Source organism: Clarias gariepinus, chromosome 14 (assembly GCF_024256425.1).
Source record: "Clarias gariepinus isolate MV-2021 ecotype Netherlands chromosome 14, CGAR_prim_01v2, whole genome shotgun sequence".
NCBI lineage: Eukaryota > Metazoa > Chordata > Actinopteri > Siluriformes > Clariidae > Clarias > Clarias gariepinus.
In genome coordinates, this window is record NC_071113.1 from 8,859,860 (window position 1) to 8,875,611 (window position 15,752).

At 39.7% G+C, this 15,752-nt stretch overlaps 1 protein-coding gene across 1 annotated transcript in view; it reads right to left on the minus strand.

Annotated features, from left to right (window-relative positions):
- pcdh15b (protocadherin-related 15b) overlaps positions 1 to 15,752 on the minus strand; it is a 244,070-nt gene that overhangs the window by 104,729 nt on the left and 123,589 nt on the right. The window contains exon 19 of the mRNA XM_053511130.1: positions 3,618 to 3,746. Within this exon, the coding sequence (XP_053367105.1) occupies positions 3,618 to 3,746 (129 nt within the window). The remainder of the gene's footprint in view (positions 1 to 3,617; positions 3,747 to 15,752) is intronic.

Below are 15,752 nucleotides of genomic sequence, written 5' to 3' on the forward strand. Positions count from 1 at the left end.
GCATGTGAGTGCATGTGTTTGTGCTCTGCAGAATTGGCACCCCGCCCTGTGCCCTAAGTCTCCTGGGTTAGACTCCTGATCCCCCCCATGAACCTGTACACAGGATAAAGCGGTATAGATAAGTGAGTAAGTGAGTAAGTTGCTGCTATGTGATTGGCTGATTAAATATTTGCATTAACAAACAGATGAACAGGTGTACCTAATAAAGTGGCTAGTGAGTGGGTATATACAGTACACATGCACACAACATATTTGGAGAGAATTTCTAAGATATACAGTAGTCTAGGATATAAAGTGCAACCCTATATACACTAGTCACCTGCATGTCTGTCAGAGTGTCAGTGAAATACTGAAGTATTAACAGTATGTCCAGGAATAGACGCGACTGCATAATAATTTTCTGGCAGAGCTGAGAATTTTTCTACATGGTGATGACTGGTAGAATCACTGTGTACAAAAACCTCTTTTACCGTTCCTTTCTAAGAAGGCGCTCCGCTGTTTAATCGATAGAGCACAGAGTTGATGTGATTCATTATCTAGTTTAAGACATAATTGAATCGAAGAAATAAAAAGTGGAACATGTGTCTCACGGTGCTACCTGAGGATTTGGTAACCTCCCACGTCAGTTAACATGGGCCTTTTTTTTTTTGCCCCATGAGCTTTTAATACCTTCTCCTGCCTGCATGGAAATAAAAACTACTCACTTCTAAGATTTTTTTTTTGTTGTTGTTTGTTGTCCTGCAGGGTTCCTGATGCACTCTGTTCACCACGTTTTCTTGCCTGTGCCTTTTTTCTTTTCTCATCACTTTCATTATTCTTGAATTAATATATTTTTGGGAGGTAACTGAGGTGAAAGTCCATTGCTATTCCCAAAAGCCAAGCAGAAATCAGTAATGAAAGCATACATCTTCTCAGTAACGATTTAAAAGTTAATTAAACGCAAACATAAGTACGCTACAAGTTTGTCCTTGCCATGCATCCTAGGAGCAGCAGCAAGTGCCTGGAAATTGGAGTTTGTGCGGCATACAAAAGGAACACAGTTACTTTATTAAGGTGATGTGCCTTTATTCATTTTTAACCTTTTCTTGGTCAGGGTCTTGGTGGATATATCTGGGATTACATATTCATGTATGCAATCTACAGTACTAACTGCTACTGTATGTTTTAAGAGGCTGAAAGGAAAACTGGAGAACAGGAAGGAAATTAGGCCTACAATGTTCCCGCCAGACAGTGACGATACACACCATATGGTAAATTAGTGACAAAACACACTTTATAGAAATACGACCATCAAACCTCCAGTATACAGTAAGGACCTACAGTACAGCCTGCTTGAAATCATTGCCACAAGAAATCCGAGTCACTTTCATATGTGCTTTTAATGGATTATATACAGTGCCAATCAAAACTTTGGACACAGGATTGGATTTACTTTCTGCATTCTAGAACAGCTTCTTAAAACTATAAAATAACACACATGCCGTAAGGTAATTAAGTGACAACAATAAGAGTTAGTCGTTATATTAAAACATAAAGTTGAGCCTATCTGGAACAGTTCTTGCAAGAACAGTATTGTGTCAAGTGCATTTGCAAAACCAACCAAGTCCCATGATAAAACTGGCTCTCATGAAGACCTTCCCAGGAAAGCAAGACCAAAAGCTACCTCTGCTGCAGAGGAGATGTTCATTTAGAGCTACAGGCCTCAGTAGTCACCATATAACAAACAGCACCTTAAATTAGAGCCGTTATAAAGGATTTTCAAAGCATAAGTAGCAAAAATATCTCAATATTAACTCTCCAAAAGAAATTCTTGTATATTTTGGACACCTTCTGCATTGTTTTACAACGTATAAAGAAACAAAAATCAGGAAAGACCATGGAGAAGGTGTGTCCAAACTTTTGACTGGTAGTGTATATCCAATATGTAGTCATGAGACTTGAATGAGAACAATCAAATCGGAATTCATACAACTTTTTGCCTCTACGCATGCACAGGGCACTCGCTGGTGTCAGCCAACACCAGCAATGTGAGAATTTCATACCACTGCTACCAAAACAGGAAAAATGAGGCATCTGGCTTTCGTCTATCTTCTTCTACAAATACAGCCGACGGCTTGTCATCCTCCAGAGCAACTATTATGACATGCAAATCCACTCTGACCACTCACTCGTCGTCTATAGCGTTTTATCCTGTATATAGTTTCGCCCCAGCACAAAGTTTATGGCCAAAAGAATACAAATCCCCACAGCCATGCTCCAAAATGTAACATAAAGCCTTCTCAGAAGACTGAAAGTTATAATGACGAAGAAAGAAGTGGGGTTGGGGATGTTCATATGGATTCTTCTTCAGTCAGGTGGTCTTAAACTTTTGGCCATATGTAGTGTATAATCATTATTGAAACAACAAAGGAAAAAGATAATCAAATGTTCTTTTAAATAATAACGAGATATTATTATTATTATTATTATTAATAATAATAATAATAATACTAATAATAATAATAATAATGAGGTTGGTGCTAAATTAAAAAAGGAAATCAAGCAAAACATGCTAATGATTCCAGACATTAGCTTAAGCAGGTCCTGAGGTTCTGCCCTTGGACAAATCATGACTAATTTCTGATGCGAGCAATAATCTTGTTCTAATATCAGCAGGGCTGTCTCAGGTTTTGTTGCATTGCCTGAGCTGAAAGCATGTGTTTTGTTTCCAAACCAATTTCTGTGAAGCTTTGTGAATGAACTATTAATGAAATGTTCACATATTATTGGTAATGATGATGATGATACTTCTAAGTAGTGATTAGACTTCATATTTTAAATGCGTTTCTAAACACATAGAAAGCTAAGAGTAATTTAATAATAAAAAAACCTGCCCTACCCAGATGTACGGTCATGCTATTTCCCTAACTCCAGTGCATATACTGTACATCAAAAAACAAAACAAAACACACACAATGACTTGAGGAGAGGGCTTAACAACAAAATCAACAACAAAAAGCCCCGACATCTCTTATGAGGTTACTATTTAAGTCCAGTGTAATTTCCCCAGGGCTAAGATGTGTACCAAAGGAGCCAAGTCAATAAAACAGACATCTGCATTATGTGTTATGTTCTGATTACTCCACTGACAGAGCAGACCTATTCATCTCGACCACTAATTACATCTTGTAGCCTAACAAAGACTCTCATTGCGGCATGTCCCCGAAGGTGACACATTATTTAAATTACTTTTATTTAATTGGGAAATTATAAAGAGCGCAGAGGCTTGGGAGAGGCAGGCTACTGTGGCAGAAGGGAGAGGTGAAGCCGCTGGCGCTCTGCCCGTCTGCCCAGTGGGTGCTGATTAGGGTTAGATTTATCAAAGCCACCTGTAGACGAAGAGCTCTGCTCAATCATATGAGCAGTGACAGGGACGATACGGTGAGGAACAATGTAATGGGGTGAGGATGTCACCAAGACGGAAGCCTTATAAATAATAACGCATATCTTTATGCTTCATTACATTTGTCCTTTCAATAATTTGCTAAACAGGTAAACAATGCTGTGAAACAGGAAGCAAATAGAACTCATTTAGGAACTTTAGAGAACGAAGATGCAACATCTGGTTTTGCACTCACCTTTACTTGACCAACGAGAGCATTTGCCCGCTCTTCCAGAACAGAGAGATTTCGAGGCAGCGAAAGATCAAACATGGGGTCATTATCATTCACATCAGTCACCAGGATGTTAACCGTGGCAGTTGAGGTCTGGAAATAAAAAGCATGAGGTTAGAACTCTGGTGAAGCACTGCATGATGAAAATGAATTCTTACCAATACTGTAATTTCAATTTCAGAAGAAGTGCCAGCTTTAATAGAATGCAGAGATACTATACGCAGTCAAAAGTTGTAGCTGTCTGAACAACCTCCTTCATATGCCTTTGTTCAAGCTCCTTCTTTTCTCTTCTGAGACAGCTTTCACTAGATTTTGGAGCATGGCTATAAGAATTAACCCATTAACATTTACCAGAATTCAGCCACAGCACCATCCAACATGTTTGTCCAGACCATCTAAGTGCCATCTGCAGCCCTATAGTTAATATAAAAGGTAAAGGATCCAGCATAGAGAATGATGACACTGATCCTTTTATGGAACGTCCAAAAATGTTAGAGAATGCATGTATTGTTTGTTATGAGCTGTGTTTAAGTCAAAGCCAGGAGTTAACACAACACAGGTAGGAGAATTAAAAACTCCCTTTATTTCTCTATATAAACCTCTGCTCCACTAAAAGACGTATGCCAACATTTTACTAGTGCTTGGAAACCATCAAGGTGGAAAGTTTTCTCATTACAGTGGAGCAATAATTGTACTGAATTCTTCATGTCTGAAATGCTGGCCTCATAGGAACTCCTTTAATGGTCCGGACATGTGGAAATGGCTTGTAGAGAGGTTAAGACTGCATGGCGGATGCGGCAATAACCTGGTTTCTGCAATGTGCAAGTGGTGTTTTAAATTATTGTGTACAAAGTTCCCACAGACAGACGTGTCTCTTCTGCAAGTTGGAGACAAGTTATCTGTTGATTCTCAAGGACAAGGTGTTCTACCCACTGAATGCTCACGGGAGCGACTGTCACGGGCTCTTAGCCACCTCGGCCGGATAGTCATTTAATGACCTTCTTTGCACCATTCAAATATTTGCACTTTGAAAACATTTTCCTGTGCGTTTCACCATACTGTGATTGAAGCCTTCTGTAAATGTCCATCAGATTTATGCTCCGATGCATAAGAAATGTTTGACCTAAATGCCCCTTATGTGTACTTATTTTTGGTTCATTTGAATCACTAAATGATAATACTTCTAAATAATTCCCATTTTATATATTCCTACACTGAGGAGACAGCGTGTGAATAAATCTAACCCTTAAACAGCTGAATGAGATTAATTTAGCCTATGCTTGGCGGGGGGCCACTGTTTGCTTTCATAAACAAATATCCCCTTCCACTGATTAATTTACACAGATCCAACCAAATTGATAACATATTTGCAATCATCATCAAGCTGTGAATGGAGCCTAATGAAAAATTTCCACAGCTGCTGCGCAAATTAGCATTTTTGAAGGCTGGAAATGGCAGCAACCAAATCAGCAACTGCTGGGGGGAAAGCAATAATGAACTTTTCTAAAAGAAAAAAAAAAAGGGAATTCAAACAAACAAAATACAGTCTAGTTCACAAATACATGGTGACAAACGTAAGTAACAAACAACAATATAAAGTGCCATAATAAGGTGCTGAAGTGGACTGTAGTGGAGCAACGAGCATGACTTATAATCTCTCAGTACTCTCATGATAAGATTTTCAACTAAAAAAAACTCTTACTGGTTGTTAAATTGGGTTGAAATGTTGTGAATGTGAAGGCCATAACATATGGTTTAAATCTTATTCACCTTTGGCCTGACCCTAATATTCAGTCACAAAAAGTATGACTACAGAATACTTGTATTAGCAAAAGCGTGTTGTACTGTACACATATTTGGCAAGTTTCGCAAATTATTTCATGTCCAAAGGAAGAAAATTTCATCTTGTGTAAAAGAAGTCGGACAATACATATTGCAAGACCAAGAGTTTCATCGTCTATACCTGTATTCAAGGTCGCAGGGGGCCTGGAGCCAGAAGACTCCCAGGAGACTTAGGGCACAAAGCGGGGTACATCCTGGACAGGATGCCAATCAATCGCAGGACACACACGCATACACACTACAGGCAATTTGGGACATCAGTTAGCCTAATCTGCAGGTCTTTGGGCCGTGGGAGAAAACCCAGAGAACATGCAAACTCCATGCACACAGAAACTGGAATCGAGCTCGGCCTGAACTCAAACCCAGATCCTGGAGGTGCAAAGTAACAACGCTAACCACTACATCACCGTGTCACAAATTTGTGATACTAACCATGAACAGATTTGAAAAGTTCATACCATATACTAAGAAACTCTAGAATGTAGATATGTCAAAGATTCTACATTTTCACTTAAATTGTGGTCAATTTAATCATTTGTAATACGATAATCTCTAAACTGTTGCATGCAATTAATAATAAAATAATGCAAAACCGGAGGTTACTAGTGCTGTCACACTTTTGGGACCCTACTGTGCATATAGTTTTTGAACCGTATAAAAAAATACTGCCCCTTTTGTAATTTTCTGCAGTAACAAAGTTAAAACCTTTTGCTATCCTTTTTTACCTATTACACCACCACCAAATTTGGTCACTTCTAGTTTGCAGTTAGGGGCGTGGGGGGTGGGTGTGTGTGTGAGTATTTGCTCTAATGTGTGAATAATGCCATACTCAATTCAAATTAGTGTTGTCATTGTACCTGGATTCTCTTCCAGACCAATGAGGCTCCATGGCTAAGCCGGCTGTGATAGTGAACGCTCCATTGCATTCATTAATATCAATCCTCCTTTATTGCATATTCTGTAGAAATTGCATAAAGCCTCCCACGTTTCAAATAAAATATTCTGGTAGGTGTACTAGAGCAAAAATATGAATTTAGCATTTTAGAGGTAAACTGCACAGGTCAATGTTTTCCATTTAGGGTCCAATACAACCTCGAGCTATAGTCTTCATATTTAATGCATTGATTAAATAAATTTATTTAGGTTGCTGGTTCTATGTCTTGCATTTCTGGCTGCTGTACCTCCTGTAGTGCCCCCAGGTCAGCTGTAGGTTCTTTAGCAGGAAACCTTCATACTGTATACTGAGGTTTTGTCCTTTACCCAATATTTCTCCCAATGTTGGGTGCAGTGGCTATATGGGGACACCTCCATGCCTTTCCCTGCAGATGCACTTTCAGGGGTGTTGGAATTTTATCTTTCCACCACTGCCACAGCCAATAGCTTGTGTACTTTCAAGAATCCCTTTGTGCTGCAGTTTATCAATGGTATTACCAAATTCTGCCTGCACCCTTCACTTGTGACCAGTGTTAATGCCATTCTTCACACTTCCAGTTGCTGCCATCCTTTCAAAGCACATTTAAATTCGACAGTGTTATTGCGTTGTAAAAAATACTCCATGGCAATATCCATCACCTTGTATAGTATGAATTTATATGCGGTTGGGAATCAAGCGAAACATGACAGCAGGTTACCCCATCTCGTTTCACTCATTGGATCTGCTTCCAGATCATGCATGGTTTTGATGCACCCTGGACACAAGTTTTTATTCTGGCCTTTTGGCAACTTGTATCTCCGAACCAGTTTCCCTTGAGAAAATGATTTTTGGCGAAAACAGAGATCATCTTTCCCTTCATGTTTAACAGGACAATGGTTCGGAATTGGCTAATGGTACTGGAGTTTTTTATCTTTAGCAATAAATACAGCAATTTCCTGTTGCCATTCAGATGGAATTTGCTCCTTTTTTTCTGCATGATCTTTAACACCGTATGGCACTTTTTATAGATTACAGCTTGTATGGAAGACCATACAGGGCTGGTGTTAAAGCCGCTCTTGACTTTTTAATGATTTATTTGATTTCTCATAGCTTTGGCGGTAAAATAAAAAAATAATGGTCTGGAGGAGCTGGAAGGGGCACATATCCAGGTGAACTGAGGGTTGAATCATGGCCAGTGTCATGGTACAGGGTCTTCATGTGCTGCTCAAGTTTGCCCTTGGATTATGTGACCCTTTCACTTGCTTTTTTCATCCGACATCTGATGATATATAAATTATTTTATATATATATTTTTCTCATCTCATTTCTTTTCTCTGAATCTCTGAAGCTTGATGCACTTAGCACTTTGCAACCTAGCCAGCTGAGTTTTTTTTTTTTTTACACTACCTTCAGGCTGGCTTTCTCCTTAAGTGTGACTTTCCTACATCTCTTGCACAGCCCATGCCAATTGTTTACCAGCTACCGGCAATTCTTTCTCCTTCTGTTCTACCATAGAGCTGTGCTTTGCTTGGTACTAGCCTCGCTATCCTTCCTCTGCACTCCTCAGAGGTCTCAATCTGTTGAGCTTATTTTCAACTCTTCCTTACAGGGCATGCTCCAAGATCCTGCTCAAATCCTGCGATTCTGCTCTACTGTTTGCCTTTGGCCCCTTGAACTTGCCTCTCTTTTCTGGTTCCCTTGTGGTTATCTAGCTTGCTGTTGGTCTACGCAGTGGTGGGCAGATGTGTTCGTCTCTCGGGTTTCTGTTTTTCTCTACATTCCTCCCTCATTTCTCTCTGTAATGTTGGATCCTGCAAAATTGTGGGTTTTACCTGGTTTTGGGTTCCTTTTTGTCCGACTTGCTGAGGCAGTGTGATGTTGCAGGTCAGACTACCTTTGGCGCTTCAAATTCAACTGTTGGACTTCCAGTACAAGCCCCTGAGAGTTCTTACTTTCTGACACCCACACACACACACTTTTTCAAAGGGTTTTCTCTTCGTAGTTTCCTGTTGCGATGATCAGATTTTGGCCCATGTTCTATCCAGCTTCTCAGAGGGTCTATTCTTATTGTGTTTCATAGGCTGTAGGGGTGCTCCCCCATGGGAAAGCCAGTATGTAAGGTCTCTCCTGTATTAGTCCTCCAGTACATCTTGGACAACAGCTGCCCTTTTCACATTAGGCAATGGGTTCACCAGTAAGGGTTCACCAGAATTCTCAATAATTCATACAGGCAGTTGTTTTTCTCTGTCTTGCATTTCTAGTTGCTGCATTTGAACCAGTGCCCGTGGGTCAGCTGCAAAATCTTGAAATGAAACTTTAACAGTTTTCAAGAAACTACAGGGACTTCTGGGAGATACAGTACAAGAGGTATTGTGAATAGCAGCTCGGTCTATTCACAATTCTTCACATTCAATTCATGATGGACTTCCATTACATCCACAAAGATTCACAGATCTCTAATATCTACCCAGGTTAAGTGCCGGGTATGATGAAAGAATACAGTAAATTAGATAAAATGCTTTCATTGCTCCAGTGGAGTTCTTTTGAAGGCTTTTAAAAGGTAGTGTGTTTGACTGATTGTGGCTGTAAATATTTCATGCGGTGGTATTAATGCCTGCTGATTTTGAATTAAGCCAATGTAGCACTTAGTTTGAGCAAGGAGTGATGGGCCTTTAAGCTAAAAGATAGTCACTTGCTTTTCAGTTTGTCAGCGATGTTTATCCAGCAGCAAGGAATCACTTAATGTCTGTCATTACGGGGCAAATTTTTACACATTTCCATAAAATGACATTAAGCTCAGCATCCACTATACAACACATTAAGGGAGAAAAAAAACCTCACTCTATATGCCAGTTTGCTTTCACAATGTCTTTTCTCTTTCTCATATCGAGCGCTGCATCTCACCAGACTCATTTGTGCCTTTATAAGAATCGTAATCCTTTTCGTCACCCAGGGTGAGGTCTGGTAGACGGTATATTTTATTGAGTTCCACATGCATGGCATCCATGCTGTGTGCTTGCACATGTTGTCGATATTGTCTTTTTTTTCTTCTAACTTCGTCAAAGACACTTGCCTAATTGTCATTTACAGACCTTCAGGGCCGTACTCGGAATTTCTTAGTGAATTTCCAGATTTCCTTTCAAATCTAGTCGTTTCTGTAGACAAAGTGTTAATTGCTGGAGATTTTAATATTCATTTTGAAAACCCAGAAGACCCTCTGAGAACTGCATTTATGTCTATACTGGACTCGAAAGAAGTAAATCAGTGTGTAGTAGGACCCACTCATAAAGCAGGTCACACTTTAGATTTAATAATATTATTTGGATTAAGTATAAGAAATTTATTCACAATACCACTATCTGAAGTTATCTCAGATCACTATCTTGTCTCAATTCAAGTGTGTCACAATAATAATGTACACACAGCGCCGCGCTACCGTATGAAACGTACATTCACATCAACTACCAAACAGAGTTTTATCAGTAATCTCCCAGAGTTCCCAACTTCGATTAGATCACCGTCTGACCCCACAGAACTCGATCAGGCGACTGAATATTTAGAGTCGACATTTCGCTATACCTTAGATAATGTAGCTCCAGTCAAAAGAAAAATTATTAGAGATAAGAAACTTGCTCCCTGGTATAACGATCACACGCGCACTTTAAAACAGACCGCTCAGAAATTAGAACGTAAATGGCGTCAAACTAAATTACTAGTATTTCAAATAGCATGGAAGGAGAGCATCCTGAACTATAGAAAAGCTCTTAGTGTAGCTAGATCAACATATCTCTCCACTCTTATAAAAAATAACAAAAATAATCCTAGATTCTTATTTAATGCTGTAGCCAAATTAACCAGAAATAAAACCACTGCAGAAATCTCCACAACAACATCGTGTAATAGTGAGGACTTCATAAACTTTTTTATTAATAAAATTGAAAATATTAGGCATAAAATTGAGGTTTTGAAACCGAACAATGTAATTGATGCAGATGTTAATCTAGCCATGTCAGATCAGAACCTAGAATACTTTACTCCCCTTGAAGAGAATAAACTAATTTCACTCATCTCTTTTTCAAATTCATCAACCTGTATATTAGATCCTGTACCGACACATTTTCTTAAACAGATAGTACCAGCAATAATAGAACCCCTGTTGAGAATAATTAATTCTTCACTCAGCATTGGATATGTTCCAAAATCTTTTAAATTAGCAGTTATCAAACCAATAATTAAGAAACCTGACCTTGACCCCTGTCAGCTGTCCAGTTACAGACCAATATCAAACCTCCCCTTTATCTCTAAGATTCTGGAAAAGATAGTAGCGGAGCAGCTATGCTCATATATACATAGAAATGGCATACATGAACTGTATCAGTCAGGATTTAGGCCTCATCACAGTACAGAGACAGCGCTCGTTAAAGTAGTAAATGATATTCTATTGGCCTCTGATCAGGGTTGTGTAACTATGCTTGTATTACTCGACCTCAGTGCAGCTTTTGACACCGTTGATCACGCTATTCTTCTTCACAGATTAGAAAATGTAGTGGGAATTAAGGGTACAGCCCTCTCCTGGCTCAGATCCTATCTGACCCATCGTTATCAGTACGTAGACTTAAATGGTGATTATTCTGCATGTTCTCTAGTGGAGTTTGGCGTTCCGCAGGGTTCAGTTTTAGGTCCACTGCTTTTTTCCCTTTACATGCTTCCTCTGGGCAACATAATCCGTAAGCATGGTATTAGTTTTCATTGTTATGCTGACGATACACAGTTATATGTCTCAGCAAAACCTGATGAGAAAAAACAGCTTACTAAAATTGAGCAATGTGTGCAGGACATAAGAAATTGGATGCTAACTAACTTCCTTCTGCTAAATCCGGATAAGACAGAAGTTCTAGTCATAGGACCGCATACAGCTAGGAGTAAAATTTTAGATCACACCATAACTTTAGATGGCCTTTCTGTTCCATCAAATGCAACAGTGAAAGACCTTGGTGTGATTATTGATTCCAGCCTTTCATTTGAAGCACATGTAGATAATATTACCAGGATAGCATTCTTTCACCTCAGAAATATTGCCAGAATAAGAAATTTATTGTCGCTAAACGACGCAGAAAAACTAGTTCATGCTTTTATCACCTCTAGGTTGGACTATTGTAATGCCTTACTGTCTGGTTGTTCAGCTAGATGCATAAATAAGCTTCAGCTGGTCCAGAATGCAGCAGCGAGAGTCCTCACCAGAACCAGAAGATATGAGCACATCACCCTTATCTTGTCTTCACTCCATTGGCTCCCTGTGAAATTTCGCATTGATTTTAAAATACTACTCTTGACATATAAAGCATTAAATGGTCTCGCGCCGCTGTACCTGAGCGAACTGCTAGTGTCTTACGATCCGCCACGCCTACTTCAATCAAAGGATGCAGGCTGCTTGTCAGTACCGCGTATTATGAAAAATACAGCTGGGGGCAGAGCTTTTTCTTACAAAGCCCCAAAGTTATGGAATAGTCTTCCAAATAGTGTTCGGGACTCAGACACAGTCTCAGTGTTTAAGTCCAGGCTAAAAACCTATTTATTTAGCCAAGCATTTTTATAAATAGATTTGCCATAGGTAAAGGAGCAGATCTGGGGGACTCATGGACGTAGAGTATTATGGTGAACTGGTATGTTTGGATGCTGTCTTCCTCACTCTCATTGATCACTCAGGTTTGCTGACGGTGAGGTGATTGTTTGCTTTACATGTCAGGAAGCCCTCATGTTTGTGTTTCCTTCTGGCTCTCCCTTTTAGTTATGCTGTCATAGTTAGTCCTGCCGGAGTCTCTGCTTGCACTCTACAGTTAATATACATTCACATTATACATTGTGTGACTGTGACCATACCTAACTGCCATCTCTCCTCTTCTTCTCTTTCCCCCCCTCTTTCTTTTTCCTCTCTCCTCCTGTCTCCCCCTTTTACTCTTTCTCTCTCTCTCTGTCGAGCTACACATGTCGTTCCTGAGCTGCCAGTGATCCTGACTCCCTCTGCCCTCCGGACCTGTCTGACCCATCCTGGTGCCCCGCTTCTGGCTGAAGATCTCGTCACATGGATGCCCCGTGTGTCTCTCTGGGATGCGTCTGGTGTCTGGGAATGATTCTCTCTACCTAGAAAATGGTTCTGGCCTTGACTGGTGTTGGCAACTGTTTCTCTGGGGACTTGACAGCTCGATAGTTCATGACTGGAACTTCTTACAAGTCTACCTGGGTCTTCAATAACTACCTGGACTCCATATTAACATCAATTAACATCAGCTATTATAGCTGAACTGCCTCCCACCCTACACACTGTATAAATGCAGATCATTTACTGCTTTCTGTTTCACCCAAATGAGGATGGGTTCCCTGTTGAGTCTGGTTCCTCTCAAGGTTTCTTCCTATTATCATCTCAGGGAGTTTTTCCTTGCCACTGTCGCCCTCGGCTTGCTCACCAGGGACAAACTGACCATTTTGATTCATACAAATTCACATTTTATACAAACTTAAATAATTCTTTTGACTGTGTTAAGCTGCTTTGCGGCAATGAAAATTGCTAAAAGCGCTATACAAATAAAATTGAATTGAATTGAATTGCCTGCATCAGTTCGATTCCATCCCAAACCACCTTCACTACATTGCCTAAATGCTTTCAGTAGTAAAAATCACAAGGGTTAAGATTGACTCATTTGCCATTGCATGGCGCCAGATTGTCTGTGCTAAAATTAGATACTGATTAAGCTAACCAATGGAAACCAACCAACTTGAAATTTGCTGATTGCAAGACAGAGCAAATCAGGGGAGCAAGTGGAGCTAACAGCACTGTGGTCTACACCCAGCATAAAATAACACAGTTTAGGCAAGAATTTAGACAGAAATATGACAGGTATGGCTTGGACTGCCACTGTGAAAACTCCAGCCCTTACTGAGCAGAGCGAGCCGAAACACCACTCCTGGAGTGAAGGTCAAGTAGGTCGGTGTTATTCGGGGATCTGTTCACTACACACCTCTGCCCTACGCAGCACTCAAAGTAGTTATGTTTAAAAAATTGGCTAATGATCAGATACTTAAGAAAAGGTCACCGCATATCAAAGCTTGCTGTGGATTTCAAGATTGCGCTCCCTGTCTGTCTAAACTTTTCTCAGCTTTACAGTAATTGGAAGCAACAAGAACAGGGAATGCAAGCAAAGTTGCATGGACTTTCAAGGAGAAAAAGGAAAGATTACTGTATAAACAAGGCTTCCCTCTCTGTTTACTGTCATTAAAAGGACGACAACATCCTAAAGAGTGTAGGGAAAATGTAGCTTATTTGAATAAAAGGAATACTGATTAAACCAAACTGATTGCATATTTGGCATGACAGAAGAAAGACTGTATTTATTTTCCATAAAGGTTACAGTGTTGCAGTGCTAAAGCATCACTACAAGATGCGAAGCGTGCATGGCATCCAAGCCTCTGATGTGATAAATGTGCTGTCAAGAATCTGCTCAACAAGCTGAAGGTAGGAGGAGAGTTATTTGGAAAACGCTTATCAAGGCTTCCTTTTACTTTTAGACATTTGGCAGATTTTATTTATTTTTTTATAATTATTTACTAAGTAAAGTGACTTAAAGTTAAGCTGAACAGATGGTGCACAATGCTTCAATAATAACAGTTGACCATGCCAAGATTTGATCTCCTATTCTTTTGACCAATAGTGGATCAAGCACCAGGAAAACTATCTATGAGTTATTGCAAGAAGTAGAAAACATTTTTTTAATTATGAATAAGCAATATCACACAAGAGGGAGTATTGTTGTGCAGCCAAGTGCCATTCTATATCCAGTGTAATATCGCTTTTATACATCTGTTCCACAAACACAGTTTTTTATCGACGGATTATGATATATTTCTTAATTTAACCAGCTAATTTGCTTCACCAAAACATATCCTTCCATGACTGGTGCAACTAACTAACTGCGACTGGCGGACCTGGCGACAACAGTTAGTGTAAACAGGGGTGAAAGTAAATTTAAACTACTTACTGGTACTTGATGAAGAGAGTAAAACATGAAGGTGGTGGACAGACCTGTAACTCTTGTAAGTTTCTCTTTATATTTCCAGTTATTCAGCCTTAGAATATCAGCTTCGTGAACTTTTTTTAGGTTCCAGGATTAAATTCCAAATAGCATTAAATTAAAGCTAGTGCACTATGTAGTGTGTACTATCCACTGTCACACACACCTACAGTAGTAGTGCCGTGATCTGGGGCTGGAGAGTGGTTTGGAATTCAACCTTGTGTTAGAAGCAAGTTAGCTTTGTAGATGTAAATGAAAGAATACTGATGGAAGCAATTACTAAGAAGAGTGTTGTTTACGGTGACAGATGTTATCAGATGTGTTTTCCTGCTGAAAGTGATTCTGTGACTGGTTTTGAATGTGTTTTTTCAGCAGGCAGCTGCTTTATCCTCCTTGTGGCGCACCATATAGAGTTACTTTCACCAATGCTTCGACCGACTGTTGGAGTAAGTAATGATTTGTACAGTAGAACACTTGGGATGCGCAGTGATCCATATAATTATCACTGCCTCTATAAACTATAACATCCCAGTGCTGTTACTGTGTATTATTACCCTTTATGGAATGCCTATCAGATTGCTCCGTCAGGACTAACTGCAGTGAATTTAAAATTTGACTCAGGCTTTTATATACTTTTCTGGCCACAAACTTTGGTTTTTGACGAGTTACAATCTGATTGCCTGTCTGCACTCCTTCTGGGAATATTAACTTTTGAATGCCACAGCTCAGCATACTTTTCCGAGCAAGTAATTGTCGCTGGATTTCCATAAGTTCTTACTATAATGCCATTAAAAGCTTTTAAGTATATTTTTTTACGCAGTGACTAGAGCAAAGTGTCCCATCTGGGAAATAGTTGAATGAAAGAAAGAAACACGTTCTGAGAAAGTAGGTGGTTCTCGAGCACATTTATCAACAAATTGTACCAGACTCTCAGGTGAATACTGGCTTGAGACTTGCTTACTTAAAACCCAGCTGTGCAAACCCATGCCATTCTACACTGCCAGACATGGCAGTCTTCAACTAATCTGTTCATCAGAGAATAGCTTACAAATGATGCCGGCTCACAGTAGACTTGAAATGATGAGTGCGAGCTCCATGATTAAAAAAACAAGTACAAAAAAAAAAGCTGCTCTGTTTCTTTTCCTCCATCATTACAGCATGATCACTCCACGGTGAGATATTCTATTCAGATCAATCACAGCATGCCTGTGGTGTGATGCACTTAAAAAAGCACAGCAGGGACCATAAAGTGAGCAAACGGTGTAGAGTGCACAACCC